General features: G+C 41.1%; 1 protein-coding gene across 1 annotated transcript in view; it reads left to right on the top strand.

The window, feature by feature from the left end:
- AGBL1 (ATP/GTP binding protein-like 1) overlaps positions 1-17,055 on the top strand; it is a gene marked incomplete at its 3' end in the record, with an annotated part of 138,929 nt that overhangs the window by 42,803 nt on the left and 79,071 nt on the right. Inside the window, exons 8-15 of the mRNA XM_010194396.1 lie at positions 1,913-2,078; positions 3,046-3,119; positions 4,877-4,993; positions 5,979-6,580; positions 8,628-8,711; positions 9,368-9,454; positions 9,827-9,975; positions 13,066-13,153. Of these exons, the coding sequence (XP_010192698.1) occupies positions 1,913-2,078; positions 3,046-3,119; positions 4,877-4,993; positions 5,979-6,580; positions 8,628-8,711; positions 9,368-9,454; positions 9,827-9,975; positions 13,066-13,153 (1,367 nt within the window). The remainder of the gene's footprint in view (positions 1-1,912; positions 2,079-3,045; positions 3,120-4,876; positions 4,994-5,978; positions 6,581-8,627; positions 8,712-9,367; positions 9,455-9,826; positions 9,976-13,065; positions 13,154-17,055) is intronic.

Here is a 17,055-nt window from a genome sequence, read left to right as displayed (position 1 = left end):
CTTTCTTGCGCTGATGAGCTAAATCTTAGTCTCAAGCCTCTGAAAGTAAAATGCTGATAGGCATGGTACAACTTATGAAATTGAAAGGATATGTTGTTGATCAGTCAGTGTCTCTGATGGAGACTGGGGTGTAGATGAGCTGTTCCTTTGGGAAACCTGAAGGCTTGGTTTTCTGAGCATTGCACTTACTAAGTTTATAAAAATTCACCTTTGTGCAGCAGCTATAATTTGCATATCCAAACTTTGTCTCTGTTATATTGGAGACATTCACCTACTATGAGCTCCCAGGGGGTCTTTGCTTTTAGTTCTGGGGAGGAGGAGGTTGTTCTCTTTGCAACAATAGACCAAGGAGTTAACTTGCATAGCATGGTAATAAAAATACAAAAATATTCTATGTCTTCAAAGCACATCTGGGTCTTGTAGCTCCTTATGCTTCTCTTTCCTCTTCCGGAGTAGAAAATGTGGGCTACTGCAGGAATTAAATCTTTTATGACTAGGTAATCTATAGTGATCTTTCAGACTAACTATTGGGTCTAATGTGTAACCACATAGAATAGAGAATAGTGGGAATGCTCTCTTTGAGTGTACATTGTGTATACTGAATATAGTGAAATCATGTGCTGCCTTCCCTATGTTAGTTTTGGCATGATAGTTCTGGGTATAGTTGTGATGAATATGCAGCAACACAGATTTTGGCATGAGTTGGCAGCAAAAATATATACATGACTTCCCTGCAGGATTTTTTTAAATCCATGTTAAAGAGCATATCTTTTTAGTGCTACTGTTACCTTTGTTAGTTAGGATGTTTTAGCTTATGCTGCTATCATGCCTTCACTGAATCACAGAATGTTAGGAGTTGGAAGGGACCTTGAAAGCTCATCCAGTCCAACCCCTGCCAGAGCAGGATCACCCAGACCAGGTCACACAGGAACGCGTCCAGGCGGGTTTTTGAATGTCTCCAGAGAAGGAGACTCCACAACCTCTCTGGGCAGCCCGGGCCATGCTTTGTCATGCCCACAGTGAAAAAGTTTTTCCTCATGTTCAGGTTGACCCTCCTATGCGCCAGCTTGCACCCATTGCCCCTTGTCCTGTCATTGAGCATCACAGAGCAGAGCCTGGCTCCTTCCTCCTGACACTCACCCTTTACAAATGTATAAACATTAATGAGGTCACCCCTCAGTCTCCTCTTCTCCAAGCTAAAGAGACCCAGCTCCCTCAGCCGCTCCTCATAAGGGAGATGCTCCACTCCCTCCATCATCTTTGTGGCTCTGCGCTGGACTCTTTCAAGCAATTCCCTGTCCTTCTTGAACTGAGGGGCCCAGAACTGAACACAATATTCCAGATGTGGTCTCACCAGGGCAGAGTAGAGGGGAAGGAGAACCTCTCGACCTACTCACCACACCCCTCCTAATACAGCCCAGGATGCCATTGGCCTTCTTGGCTGCAAGGGGCACACTGCTGGCTTCATGGTCCAGCATGACCCCCGGGTCCCTTTCCCCTGTGCTACTTACCATTAGGTCAGTAATATTCCTTCAATATACTTTGACTATAATGTCTTAGCAGAGCTAAGGAATGGTGTGTCTTATAAATGGCATAGGTTGGAAAAGACCTTTAAGATCATTGAGTCCAACTGCCAAGTCCACAACGAAACCATGTCCCTAAGTGCCACAAGCAGCAGTGTAAGTTCTCCTGAGATCCATGTTAGCCTGTAAGAAATTGACTGCAATAACTTGAGGTCTTGCTATTCTAGGCATATTTCTTTAATGTTAAAAAGAAGGTGAAAAAAAAGGCGCCGTAAATATAAAGATTTCATATTCTAGTCAGAAGACTGCCTCTGCTCTGTGAGATTGTGTGTAATAGGCAGGACAACTGTAAGAAACAATTCTTAACATTGTTTTCTTTTGGTTCCTAGGACTGCTTATCTGGCAGCAATCTGAATCCTATCATAAACATTGTGACCCAGATTCTGAGAAAGTGCTACCCCAAGGAGCCTCTGCCTGTGGTGACAATAAGAAGTTCCTACTCCTTCCCTCTTCCTGGGAATGCCAAGGCTGAACCTCCATGTGAGGCATCTGAAGGTAAGTGGCTGAAGGGTGACTTCAGAAGGAGGAAAAGGAGGATGACATGAGAATTAAATGTGGGGTCTGGGGAAAGGGAGTCTTGGCAGCCTAGTCCTTAGATTTACACTTAAAATTAATCTGATGGCCTGCAGTGTCAGTCAGTAGAGCTGAAACTACTTCCAGGTCTTTTTGAAGCTTGGAAATTCTGTTTGGAGAATAAATAAGAGAAGATTAAAAGGAGCAAGGGAAAAAAATATCCTTCTGTTATCCAAAAAATAACAGAACAGAGTGGGCACAACAGAGGCTGGAGATGCCATTGCTCCACAACAACAACATAGGGAGGGACAATTGTGCCTGTACACGACTGTTTGAGGGAGAACACTGCCCTGCAGCTTTTTCCAGTAAAGAATTGCAGGGAGTACTTTCCTTTTCCCATTCTAAAATAAAAGTAAATAGCAGTTGCACTGCTGGAGTAAAAGAAGCAAACACTTGCTGAAAAGCAGAGCTTAAAGCACAGACAGGTTAGTTACTCCACAGAAAAGAAAAAATGGTAGACTCTATGATACATACAAGCAATTTCTCTGTTGCTTTCAGTTTCATGTGGAAGATGCTCAAATACTGTGATAATGATAGCAGTAAAACACCCTAATCTAGATAATATAGATTAAGAGAATCCTGTAATATTGTTGCAGCCAAGCAGAAAATCTCTGTATTGCTTTGTAATACGACTTGGATCCATATCATGGTCACATTTGTCTTGGTTTTGAAAGGCAGTGCTCAAGTCCAAGAGAACAGAGCTTTAAAACATGGGTGATTTAGTGCCAAAATCATTTATACTAGATTAATAAATGGGATTTGCCTTAATCAGGGTTGTGGTGGATTGTAGTTTGAAGGCGTGTGGCACACATGGAAGAGATTGCACGTGTTTCTGGAGGTGGACCTGAGAGGGATATTAGCTTGAACTCCTTTGCCTCTACTTCTGTAGGTGACTGTGAAAGTGATGAAGAGGAAGAGACCGAAAATGACCTGGATAATGAGGATATGGAGAGTAAGGAGGAAGTAGGTATATGAGTCATAGTTTTCTTAATCATCCACATACTGGAAAGCAAAACTTTCATTGTCCATTTTGACATCCTGATCAGTTGTCTAAGCAGAGAATGTAGATATGCATGCAGTCCCACATAAATATGCTGCATGAGTAATATCATAGTTGAATGATACTTGAAAGAAGAAAAAGAGAAATCCCTTACTTTCATTGAAGAGAGCCCCCTGAATTTATCTTATTAATTGCTATGCTTCTCAGACAGGGTGATGTGGGTTTGGTGACTTCTCTGTTCCTGCAGACAGACTGACCATTGGAATCATATGCACAGTCAGGGACAAATGATGGATCACAGAATATTAGGAGTTGGAAGGGACCTTGAAAGCTCATCCAGTCCAACCCCCCTGCCAGAGCAGGATCACCAGGCCAGGTAACACAGGAACATGTCCAGGCGGGTTTTGAATGTCTGCAGAGAAGGAGACTCCACAACCTCTCTGGGCAGCCTGGTCCAGTGCTCTGTCACTCTCATGGTGAAAAAGTTTCTTATGTTCACATGGAGCTTCCTATGCTCCAGCTTGTATCCATTGCCCCTTGTCCTGTCATTGGACATCACTGAGAAGAGCCTGGCTTCTTCCTCCTGACACTCATGTATTACGTATTTATAAACATGAATGAGGTCACCCCTCAGTCTCCTCTTCTCGAAGCGAATTCCTTTAGGTGTAGACTAGAAATGGCACTTAATAGGGGAAAATTAAATTTTTACCTAGGAAAGATTAATCTTCTTTTTCTTCCCACATTAGAGTGTATTTATGCTGTGTAACTACCCTAAGAAAAATGGGGCATTTGAACCTAGATTCCAAATAACATATTTAATTATTCAATACTTTTCTGACTTCTTCCTTTTCACTCTCCCTGTCATGACCTACCTGGCAAAAAAACCCATCTCTGCTACCATCTGAGAATGAGAGTGCAAACTTCTTTTGTTGTGAAAATACTTACAAGCACATCTGCAAATGTGAAGTAGTGAATGTTGCTAATAAGTCTTATCCACAGACTGGTTTGGGAAGGCAAATTAAAGAAATGAAGTTGCAAATGCAGTCTAATTAGATATGATTGAGACTTCTGTGGAAGGGCGTTTTCATTACTTGCCCTATCTTTTTCTCTTCAAGTATTCTACTGATGTCAACCAACAAAAAAAGGAAGTTAAAAAAAACCCCACATTAGCTCAGTGTCCTAACTTGCCCCTGTCTGGCTGTTTTTATCTGAATGTTAGAGCTTGTCAAGATGCTTATTAAGAATAAGATTAATAGTGAATTTATCTCCTTCTTTAATTAGTTATTCATTCAGAAAAAGATCCTATATGCCTCTGAACTAGTTCATTATTCATAAGGATATGCCAAGTAGATGTGAGCAGTTTGGGGTTTTTTTTCCATATGAGCTTGCTCTGAATATGAGTTTTAAGTACTCTTTGTTTGGTGTGCTGGTCCTATATCTCCCATGATAAATTTTTCTAAAGGGAAAGCAAGCAGGGAATGGATAATGAACTTTTAGTTTACCTTTTTTGCATGAGAAATCACAATGTTTCCTGGTGTTTGTTGTGATTTACAAACATTTCACAGCTACATTAAATGATTCTATGCATACAAGTAATACCAACCAAACTGCAGCTTGACTCTACACTTCCATCAGTAACTGTTCAAACAGTTCTATGGAAATCACAGTCATCTTGTGGGGCATGTTTAATACACTTGCTTTTCTAATTTTGCTGTTGTAGGATTACGACTTGGAGACAGATGTGAACAAATTGAGATCAAGGCCAGTCCCTGATCGGCCAGAGGAAGATCTTGGACAATATGAAGCAATGTGTCCTGAACTTTCCCAGAATTTCCAGGTAATATCATAGTGTGGCTTCCTTTATTTGTGAATATTCAAGTATTTAAGAAATACTTGAAAGGGAGTACTGGCGAGAGATAACTAGACAAGGCTATTGCAAAAGGAAATCTAGATGTATAATAGGCCTGGAAAAACAAAGATTAACACTTTTTGCTATAGTTTATTGGTGTGCATCAAGAGTGATAGAAAGTGATGTTGTTTGGTGCACATTTGGCTGGATATGGATTAACTAAGCACTATTGAATCAGTTGCTACATGAGAAATCTGTCAGATAATTTATATCTTTGCTGGCAGTTCCAACAGCAATACCAAGATCAGAATGAGATGTAGAAAAGAAATACTGTCAACTAGTGGTTTGAAAGAAGTGATGGAGAAGATTGCACTGCCGCTGAGTGAAAAGCACAGTTCACATCATTGTTCTATTGCAGTCTGGGACAAGAAATGAAGAGGAATATTGCTCTTATTACACATCTTGGAATTTTGGATACCTAAAGCTATGATTGAAATATGAATCTGGAAAGGACCACTGGCTTCATGTATCTCCTGTAGACAAAATGCTGTGACATTTATTATGACCCTAAGTAGCCAAATGGGATTAATTTATACACTTGCTTGAAGGCAAGGGAGGAGTTTTGCATGACAGATTTGCCTTCTTTACCCTGCTGTAACATTTATACTCTAAAAAGATGCTTTGCAAATTATCTTTTCTAATTTGTTAGAATAATGAGCTTTGGTTGGAGATGACTCAGCCAGATGACTCAGTCTTATCCTTTTACTTTCTGAGGACTACTGTTGAAATAGCTTTGTGGGTAAAGAAATTCTGGCAGGTCGTCCATGGATTTTACTCTGGCTGTTTTATTGGATGAGTACAGGTTTGGGAGATTTGTAAATATTTTCTCTTTCTTCCTTGAAAGGTTTCCTTTGGAAGGAGACACAATCTGTAATTAGTTTCTTTCAATTTCTTCTGCTTTTTAAATTTAAAGGAGATTGAATCAGAATCTGAGGAAGAGAAGAGCTTGGAGGACAGGACTGAGAGTCTTCCCTCTACTCCCTCTCATTTCATTCCAAGTGCTACTTCTGTGAAACATCAAAACTGCAGATGGAGAAACCAAACTGTCACAGAGATGGAACCAGATCCAGGGGAAAAGGATTTCAAAGTCCCACTGCAGAGCTGGACAAAGAAGGAGAAATGCAAATGGGATCAAATTGATGCAAAAAGAGACATTGTAGAAGCAGCCCCAGATGCAGACTCCTGCAAAGAGGAAGATCTATCCAGGAGTCACATGCTTACTTTGCGTCCTCTTGCAGAAGAGGCTGCTTGGTACAAAAAAATGTTTTACGCTGAATCTGGGGCCTCGATAAATCCTAGTCCTGGAGGAAGGCTGGAGAGCTCAGACACACTGACAAGTCTTCTGGAGAAGCACCAAGCGGACATCCCCTTCCACAGCCCTCGCTTCTACATAGCCAGAGCCAAATGTGTTAAGTCCATACCAGAGTACAAAGACTTGGCATTCCCTGATTTCTGGGGTCACCAGCCACCTCCTCACAGCAAGCCCATGTTGGAGCGCAAGTATGGGGTTCAAAGGTGATTGTGCTTTAATGTAATAATTACCACACTGAGAGCTCTCAGGCTCAAAACCGGTATGTTCTGACAAGCACATCTCAATGTTCTAGAAAGTTATAGAATTAATTTTGAGATATCCAGTGATTTTTCACAAGGAGATAGGCCAAAAAGCAGTATGATCTCATTCAGGTTTTCCTCTTGAGGAAAGGAAAACAGATTCTAACTGAGTTACAAACAGGATTAGGAACCAGCAGGCTTATTTCCTACCTCTGACATGGACATTCTGTGTGTCAGTGGATGAAATGTGAACTCTCCGAGTTGCTTTCTTTGCCTCATAGGTGAAGGTGGTAGTGGCAACCTTGGAGTGAGATTTTTGTGGCTTTTGTGAATCCAGAGACTTACCTACCTCATATTCCAAGTTGTTATTGATTAAGCTAGTTATTGATGCATGTATCAGTATCTCTGTATGTGATGGGGCCCTGACCTGTCAAAGCTCTGACATAGATTTACTAGTGGCTTTTCCTTAAAGTAAGCAGACCAAGTCCCATAAAGAGCTGTGAATCTGTGACCCTGTTAGAATGAAAGTGAGAACAAGTTCTTTTTCTAAACGGAGAAGACTCTGTGTCCTGTTGAGCTATGGTTTTGGCTTCAGTCTTGCTCTTAATCCAGCCACCTTTAGTGCTTGCAACAGTGAGTCCCATCTGGCTTTTTATGGAAAATTCCTTTCTGTTCCCTTGGAGCTGTGTGTCTGTGTCAGGTTGTTCTTGGGAATCTCCCTGTCTACCCTTCTACTACTGTGTCCCTCCTCGCTGTGCCTCTCACTCTTTGCCGACTCCATGGGGTCCTCCAGAAGCTACTCCTCCTTCCCTAGCATGTGCCTCTGCTTCTGGGAAGTCTCTCATGAGCTAGAGAGCATCAGTGGGGACAAGGTAAGTAAACTGCTTTCCCTCTCTGCTGCCCAGTCTGCTAGGAGATGACAGCATATATGGCATGCTACATGAAGAAAGAAATAAAATGAGGTCTCTCCTCTGGCGCGCTGCTAGAGGCTGATGTTTTTCTCACGTTATTTCAGGTGTTCAGATGAGGAGAAAGCTGTGTTTTGAAGTTGTGCTGAGAGAGGAAGCTCTTATAACTACCATTTTGTCTGTCCATGTGTGTCTGTGTGCAATGACTTTGCATCTCTTTTAGTATCATAGGGAATTTTTAGCACATACCAGAGAGGCTGGATTCTGTGCTAAACTTTAAAGTTGCTCAATGCTAATCGAATGGCATTTGTGAAGACCACTCATTTCTGACCTCTACAGAGATAATGATTCTTTCTACAGCGAATATAAAAGCCAAAAATCTTACTTAGAGGCAAAATCACTCTACCAACTTCTCCTTGCACTGTTGCTCTAAAAGCTTTGCTTTTATGACTATAATAACATGTGTAACCATACAGTTAAAATGGGAATAATCATATCATGCTTCAGGGCATAGCATCATGGCTGCAAAGGTCAGGAAGAAAATCTGGTATTCTACATTTGGTCATCTTTAGGCATCAGAGAATTTCAGTTTAATAATGAGTAGAAATTAGCTTGATTTAGAGTCAAGATTCACTGTGAGACAGGCTAGTAGTTACGGCAGTTTGTCTGTTTACTTTAAGGAAAAGCCACTAGTAAATCTAAGTTATGGCAGATATTACCTCACAGGGCAAGACTGGCCATTTGGGAGATTGACTGGGAAGAACTGAGGGTAAATCAAACTTGACAGAGTACTGTAGAGAATAAAAACTGTACAGAACCAGTCATTTAATGCAAAAGGTAAGTTATTGTAATGGGAAGGGAGAAGCAGCTTTCTCATGGGGGAAAAGAAAACCCAACAAAACCAAACAAAAAAAAATAACCAAAAAACCCCCAACCAAACACACAAATGAAATTCACTTGGAATTAGCATGTGGAAGTCCTCTTCCTTACTAGTCCTTCAAATGAATTTTCTAAGCTTCCTCATATTTCTTCTACAAGATTACTTTGTACTAAGATTTCTCACAGTGTCATTACAATTTGTTTTTTTATGTTGTTTACCTTAGGGACAAAGTACTAGATGATGTTCGCCGCTTAATCCAGCCAGATGATGTGATTGGCAGAACTGTTTTTGATATAGACGAGCCCAGGTGGGTGACTTAAATTGAGTGCTGTAACCATGGGCACTGTCAGTGCTGGGTTTAGTAGTGAGCTTAGTTTTCTTGTTCAGCTCAGATAAAGTTAGAGAAGAAATAACCCAGAAGAAGGTATAGAAGAAACTACATTTAGAGAAAGGATGAGTGACTCAGAAAATATTCTTTAGAGGAAAAAAGTGAAGGACAGTCTAAGGTAGGAGAAAGTTGTGAAGTTGGTCAAGATTAATTTAAGAGTTTCTAATCTTTAGGAGAAGAAAACTATACAGATAAGGGAAGAGTACATGTATAGTAAAAGTAAATATAAAAAAAAGTATAAAAGTATATATTTGTATAAAGCTGCCTTGTGCAATTAATAAACTAATGGAAATAACTTAGTAGGGGAAGCAGCTGGGATAAAGAAAGTAAATATGAACTGGGACAAAAGGGAACGTTGGGAAGGAAAAGAAGATGTGATGTAGAATCACTAAGCAAGAGTCAAAAAGGATGCTGCGTTGGATAGGAAGATTGTGGGTTTGTTCGCCTCTTGCTGCTTCTCAGGGTCTTGCTTATTAAAAAAAATATTTTAAACTATTTGATCATACAAAAGGTGCTGGGGAAGTCTTGTCTTTGAAATATCCTGCTATAGATATCCTTGCTTTGATTTACTGCAGTCACTCGAGCCCAGGTACTCCAAGCTGTCTGACATTCTTCTCCACTTTTGAATCGGGAAACCTCCGCAAAGCCATCCAAGTGCGTGAGTAAGTACACCAGTGGCTGCATCCCAACCACCAGTGGCTGCTGTGACCACAGCGTGAAGTGCTGAAGTTCTCCTAGGTTTGGAAAGGGCTGGCCAGGGAAGCAGGTTGTATGATGCAGTGCTTATGACACCTACCAACACCTGTGTGTCAGGAAAGTAACAGGAGTGAGAAAGCAGAGCTCAAAAAGTTTTGACTAACATAGCATGAGTATGTAATTGTGTGTTTGGGCACCACTAGTTTGATGGCATTCTTTGATGCTCACAGGATATTAATGGATTTGGTTGTGTAGCCTGCTTACCTCAGCAGGTTCGGTGGCAGACTGGTGGGATGTTCATGGCCACCTTTTTTTTTTTTATTAATCTTCCTTAACAGGTTTGAGTATGACTTGATTATGAATGCTGATGTCAACAGCAACCAGCATCACCAGTGGTTCTACTTTGAAGTTCGTGACATGAAATTAGCAGTTCCCTATCGCTTCAACATTATCAACTGTGAGAAGTTCAACAGTCAATTTAATTACGGTATGAGTCTTTGGGGAATTGGGATAATCTTCTGTTCACAAGAATATCTTTTTAATGCTATAAAGGTTCTGAACTTTCCATGTCATAAGTATAAGGGAAGACTAAGTTTAATCTTATCTACCCTGAAATCCACTGAAAGAGTTACTTTAGATTTGTCAAAGGACCTTTCTCTATCCTCAGGAGGACTGAGGAATAAGCTGAATATTGAGTCTGGGGAGAGGATTTGTGGGGAAAAAAATGTCATTATTCTGTGTTTAGAGACCAGAACTGAGGAAGAATGGCACTGAAAAGAGAAAAAAAAAATAAAAAATGATGATCTGTTGGAATTGAATGAACATCACAGGATTGGAAAGTGCTTTTAAGATTCAAATAAATGTAGATAATCCTCAAACAAATATTCATGATTCTTTAGACTTATCCGGAAAGACAACTCTGCCTTTAGACCTGCTGAGACTTCTGCTGATATTAATGATAAAAAAAATTCTGTTCCTGGCTATCTTTGAGCTCCTGTCATAGTCTGTGGTTCTGGATGAAAGGTATTGCTCAGAAATAGGCAGGGAAAATCTCAGCTTTCAATGCCCATTTTAGAAGAGAAGTTATTTCTTCTGCACGGAGACTGTGGGTTGAATTCTTAGTTGGCATAGGCTGTTTTATTTTTTTTTAATTTGTTTCCATGGAGCTGAGTTAATTTACAGCGGCTCAAGACCTGACTCAGAATGTTTAATAAGTCCCTAATACCAGCCTTTGCATTCCTCTGAAGCCCTGTGGTTACAGCCTTCGACATCACCAGGATAACTCTCTCAGGATCAATGTACCTAAAATAAATAGCACTATGAGCTGGAAGGACTTGTCACTTGTATTTGAGAAACTGGCTGGATGAGTGGCATAATGAATTACAAGGGCATTTGCTCTTTAACCCTAAGGGCTGGAGTTCAAGTATTCATATGGATCCCAAATGAAATTATTTTTTTTTCATCTTGCTCTGCTTCCCTGAATTACCAAACAATGCAGTGTTGGTGTATCTGATAGCAGACTGAAAATGGAATACATTAAGGTCCTACTGTAAACCCCAGTACAGCCTCTGATACAGCAACCAGTAGCTTCATCGCTAGAGATTCTGGCTATTATTGGTGAAGGGTTGCTTGTTATCTGCTAGTTTGGCTTTTGTCAGCATTTAAAACCTCATTTTGTGCACCTCAAATTGTACATGACTGTCATGTTCAAAGTGTGCAATGAAAAATATATCTGGAAGAAAAATGTGAAAATACTGTCCAATGTAAGGAGGCTAAGCCATGGCTTGCTTTTGTATGGCTTGTCCATGGGATTGGCTGTTAAAGCAATTCTGTGGGTTACTTCTGCTGCTCTGAGAGGGCAATGAAGCTCTAGCTTATCTGGCTTGGCTGAGTGAGGCTCATTACCCCTTCCAACACATGCATAATATTTACACAGACTGTTGGTAAGAGATGCTGTTTATTCGCTACATTCCCTCTGCACTTTCCTGGGCTAATGCCCATGCCATAATACTAAAAGCTTCCAGTTGTGATGCCGTGCCAAAGTGCCATGGGTGGCAATACTTTACAGCTCATGGTTACTGATTTGTTCTGATTTTTCCCTTCTCTTTTGCTCTTGGTTGGGTGGTCCTCTGTAACTTTCCAATCAGCAAAAGGGATATTTAATTAAATAGTTTCAGGAGCAGAGCAAGTTAGGAGGTGCAGCCACCTCTCTCCTTCCCTCTTTTCCACTAACTTACCCTACCATGGGAAATAATGGGATTTCATCAAAAAACCTCATTTGTGTTTGCTTTCTAAAACTGAATGTTTCCATAGGGAAAGTGGAAAGGAAAAACTGGAACCAAACACACAATTGCTTCTTGTACATGGCTTGTGGTGCTCGAAAAAGAGGTATAGAGGTTACTCCTAGCTGTAGCATAGTTAATGTTACCCCACACCACAGCCAAAGGTGAGCTGGAAGGCATTTTTTGCCAGGTACACTTGCCAGCTCTTAAAGTGCTGAAGAGTTTAACAGAGAAGCCCAAAGGAAGAAGGCAAACTGAATAGCTGCTTATGGAAATATGTCATCAGTATTAATGATTTTCAAGCATCACCTCCTCCCAGCCCAAGAAAAGCCAAGGGAGGGCTCAGGGGGCAACTTAGCAACATGCATAAATATTTGAAAGGGCGTTTTTTCCCTTTCTTAAATATGCTTTCACAGAAGTGCTGCCAGTATCATTGCTGGGCTCAGCTGCGGCTGTGCTGGGTCTGCTGGAGCTGTCTGGCACCACCCCGGGGCAGAGACCACCCCTGCAGCCCCCATCACCTTGCCAGGGACACCCCAGGCAGTGTGCATCACTGGTGAGGGCAGGATCCTCACCAGACCTGTAAAAGAGCAGGCAGGTGTTTAGAGCAAAGGGATTTGATACAAAAACTGCCTGTAGATGTGCTGGTGTCATGGATCTGTGAGTAAAATGCAGCTCAGATCAGAGAAAGCCTCGTACCTCGGGGCATAAAATAATAATATTTTGGAGGTCAGGAAGAAGTCATCTTCTGGTATAATACAGTACAAAGATGGATGCTATTGTTACCGGCATTTAGGACACATAGGTATTATTTAGGTCTAATGGCAAGTTTGAAACCTAGATTTGCTTGCTACTTTCTGGAGGTACAGTATTGGATGCACCGCAGATCTCTAATGCTGCAGTAGGATTAAGGATTCAATAATGGTGCAGCCAAGCATAAAATATTTGACTAACCAAATTACTGATCTTGTTGATACCTCGATTCCTATTCTTTTCTTTCCCTTCCTCTGTTTGTAAACAGAGCAGCTTGAAGTCCTCCTTTGCAGGGGCCAGTCAGATAATTTATTTTCTAATGAACTCCATTCAGTTCATTTCTTCTGAAGGTGCTTTTTATACAGACATAGCTATATCAGAACAAAGTGTGGAGCTTTGGGAAATGTATTTACTTTGCATAAACTATCTGCAGAGAGAGCACAGACAAAATAATGATGCTTCTTTTTTAGCCTTTTCCTCCTCAGCTCTCTCCTTTCCAGTCAAGGAAGTCATGTCACTTGAAACTGTCTTGTTTTATGTAGGTATGCAGCTGGTCCTGTATTCAGTGAAGGAAGCTCTCCAGGGCAGGCCTCACTGGCTTCGGGCAGGCCATGATATCTGCTACTACAAGTAAGTGCATTTTTGGTGAATAATTTGTGGCTTCCTTTCCCTTCTGTTCCCCTCCTGTTAACTGTAATGATGTTGTTAACCTTTGACCACCGGTGCCACCTCTTTCAAATGTCTCCAAATTGGTGCTAGTTTAGTGTGTTATGTGCTTCCACCTTCAGAAAACAGCTAGGAGTGAGATCTTTGTATTAGATGCCTGGAGGGAAACAGGGCATGGGCGGAGTTCACTTCCCCAGGAGAAAGGAGGAGGAAAGGGAAGGGGGAGTGCTCCAACCTTGCTCATGCAGCCAGGAATAGGAGGAAGCTTAACACACAAAGGTAGCACAGGTGGCTTTTTCCCCTCTTCAGGAAGAAATGAGCTGGATGGGATAATTGTTTTTCTTTGGCATACATTGACTTTTATAAGAGACATGATGGAGCTAAAGAAAGGGTTAACTGCCACACATAGGGGTGTTTGAAGGTGAGGGTTTATGTGGATATACACTATACACACCCATATAAATATATATGTAGAAATAGATGAGCAAATACACAATTATTTATTTGTTTATGAATTTATCTCTATGCTTTAGTGTCTTCATGAGCTTCCCTTCTCTACAAAGCTGGAACTCAAATCCTGGAAGGCAGTGGACCATGCTTATTGACACCATGTAGACCTTGTCCCGATAGCAGGAGCAGTAAGGATCAGCTTTACTCGCTGTCCTATGGGAACTTTTGTCTTTCTACTGGGGTCAGGCAACAGTGGTGTAAAGGTGTTCTGACAAGCTCAGGGCTGATACTTATGCAAATTCCCCATTTCAAGCAGATTCTGCAGTGTCAGAGCCTCAGAAGAAGAATACTAAAATAGATCAGTCTCATCTTTAACTTGTATGTGAGCTGCAGCTTGACTCATGTGAGAAGTATGCTCACCCAGGCATCTCATTTCCATGCAAAAAACTGATCCCTGAATCATTCTGGTTATTACAGTCAAAGGAGACAAGCATGGAGCTTGGGGTTTCAGTAGGTTGAATGAACCCTGCTTTATTTTCTCAAGGCTTCCAAAATGTTACCCACAACATTTAGTAATTATTATAAAGATGATGACTGAAAGAGTTTTGAGGGTTAGGATAATTGGTATATTTTGGATTAGGAAATCTGTGCTGGGGGACAGAATAGAATAAGTAGAAAAATTACAGGTGTGAGTAAATGAACTCAGTTGAGCGCTTGTGAGTGGGGGACATCTGGGAATGATGCAGCTGGGGCTGGTGCAAGCAAGAAGACGAGCCTTGCAGTGGAAAAGAGGTCATGCATATGTTGAGGATGAACTGGTAGAGCAATATGGGTGAAGTTCACATACTTTGTAAAGAAATACTGCAGCATTTGGTGTTAATGGCCTTACCTGTCATGACTTGAAAGCTGGGACTGAGAATGCCTGAGGGACAAGTTTTCCTCCCTTTTTATTTTTCTGTTTTCATTGTCTCAACTACTTTGTCCATCGTGATTCTTGTTTACCAGATTGCATCACTGAAATCGTGTCTCAGGACTCTATGGACAATGCATTAGGCACTGTATAAACAAACCGAAAGTCTGGTGTTTGCCCCTAATACCTTGCAGTTGAAGCATAGGTCTTGGGCTGCCCAATGACTGTAGACAGACAGGGAAATACAAGAAAACAAAAGCTGTTAACACAATTAACAATAACGATAATTGTCTGGCATGGTAAATAGTGCTCTCAGGACAGAGCTGAACTTTTCTGGTGTTTCCAGTGGTACTCCTTTCTTCTTGAACTCGTGCTGAGGCTGATTTTAGTAACTGATGTGAAATAATGGGTTTTCTCATTGTAAGAAATTGTATCTGTGTTGTAGTTTGCAATTTTGCTGTTCATTTCAGAGGTGACTATGTTCACAAGGGAATTTGATGAGACAATAAAGCCAAACAATGACAGTGGGCTGCCTTCCAGAAGTAGCAGAGCCTCAAACTTGTGTTGATACAAAAAAACCTCCAAGTCATACAAAATATCTGTTGTAATCTCTTCTATTTTTTCTTTCCTTTTGAGTAGGGCAGGGTGGTGCTGAAGACTCGGATTTTCCTCTCTCAGCTTGCCATCCTGTCTGTAGCAATCTGAGGACCTATTTTATTTTGTTCCAAGTACTAACCTTTATTCACCTAACCTTTTCCACTTCAAGAGCTAGCATACTGTGGTGCATGGCTTCCTTTTGCATGCCTATAACCTCTGGCTTCTGTGAGTATGAGCTTCTGGATGGGCAAACTTTATGTGTTGATTACCATAGCAGTGGCTTCTCATGTCATTAACAAGGCAGTTATTGTGCAGCGATTAAACAGCAGCTGACTTCCAAGATTAAGCCATGATTGTACAATTAAGCTTGTAATCAGATTCTTGTTCAGAATATGTGAGAGAATGCAATTTGATTTGAAATATTCTGTGTTTTCTAACTCTACACTGAATAGACCAACATATTAATCTAGGATAACTGCTTGTTGGCTCTTATTTACTGTATTTTCATGTTTTACACATGTTCTTGTATATGCAAGAGTGCGCCTACACATAAATGCACTCTTAACTCTACTGAAACTCTAAGCCTTTTGTTTCAGTGATTATCAAAGAGATTCCCAGTCATGAGAAGTTCTAGGTGGGAGGGAATGTGAAGAAAGTGTGTTTGGGATCACTCAGACTTTGGTTTAGAATAGGAGGTGGGATTGCTATAGTGGTATCATGCTGCCTGTGTTTTGAGGAAAGAGCTCCAAAAATGAGGAGGAGCTCAAAGATGCCCTTAATTGCAGTTGTGGCAAGGTTCTTATTGAGAGCAACGTGGGAGTGGGAGGAAAGGCACGTTCACAAGATGTCTGGGTGATACGCGTTGGCTGATCTTTGACATTCATCTTCACTGAAGATGGGATAGCTCACTCATAAAGATGAATGCTGTGGCACAGCTCTGCCATCATGTATCTTTCCTATATGTCTCACAGGAGTTTTTATGTTACGGAGAATATTAGTGGTGCTTTTGTCAGGAGGAAGCTGAGTGACACTTCTGCTCTGTTTTATTGCCTCTCCGTGAAGTGACAGGATACACCCATGATAAACAGAGTTGCAGTTACTGTAAGATCACCTAATTCACTTGCTGTCTTGGCAGCTTTTATGCTTTGAATAATATTCCTTTCTGGCAAATTTTTTAAGGAACAATGGCAGCATGCTGAATTGGTGACAATGTGCTTGTGCCTCTTTCACAGCTCATTCTAAGCTTATTATCTAACCTCCAGTTTTTTCAGACAATAGTCTATTCACAGATAGTAATGAGGTACATGGAGTGTTTTGTTCTCAGATCACCACTAAAGACTTGGCTGTTTGGTAATCATAGCGATGTCAGAACTAGGTCTTCTCTTTTCTCTTGGGCATCTTTATAATCACATTAGATGAAATCATCATCATAGCATTAGTGGGCCACCTCTCAGTTCTGATGATATCTGCAAGAGAGGGCTGAGACATCAGTCTCACACTGAGAGCACCTGACCTGTACAGTATGACCAATAGCCTTAATAGCAAGATGGCTGTGGAAGTACTCTGCTTTAAATGGGATTCTGCCTGCAAACTTGACAATAAAGATGCCTTGGCAAGGACTTGAGTCTTGATAGGGAAGTTGTGGTGTGGATTTTCCGGTTTTCAATGTGGCAGACACCACAAAATAACAGCCGGGCCCCATAAATTGTTAAATACTGCTTTCTCTACGGTGTGAACCAAGGTGTTACTAAAGCATATTGCACTGAGCAGCCACACCTGTAGGAAGGTCAAGGCACACAAAATGTGGACACCAGACTCCAGGTGTTGGATTTTGGACAAGAGGAATACATCAGCAGATTAGAAGCAATAAATAGTCTACTTTCCATTTCTACTCTGTTTCGAAATGGCC

This window comes from Mesitornis unicolor, unplaced genomic scaffold (genome assembly GCF_000695765.1).
Source record: "Mesitornis unicolor isolate BGI_N332 unplaced genomic scaffold, ASM69576v1 scaffold12291, whole genome shotgun sequence".
Classification (NCBI taxonomy): Eukaryota; Metazoa; Chordata; class Aves; order Mesitornithiformes; family Mesitornithidae; genus Mesitornis; species Mesitornis unicolor.
The sequence above is the reverse complement of the archived record's forward strand: the minus strand, read 5'-3'. Positions and strand labels throughout refer to the sequence as shown.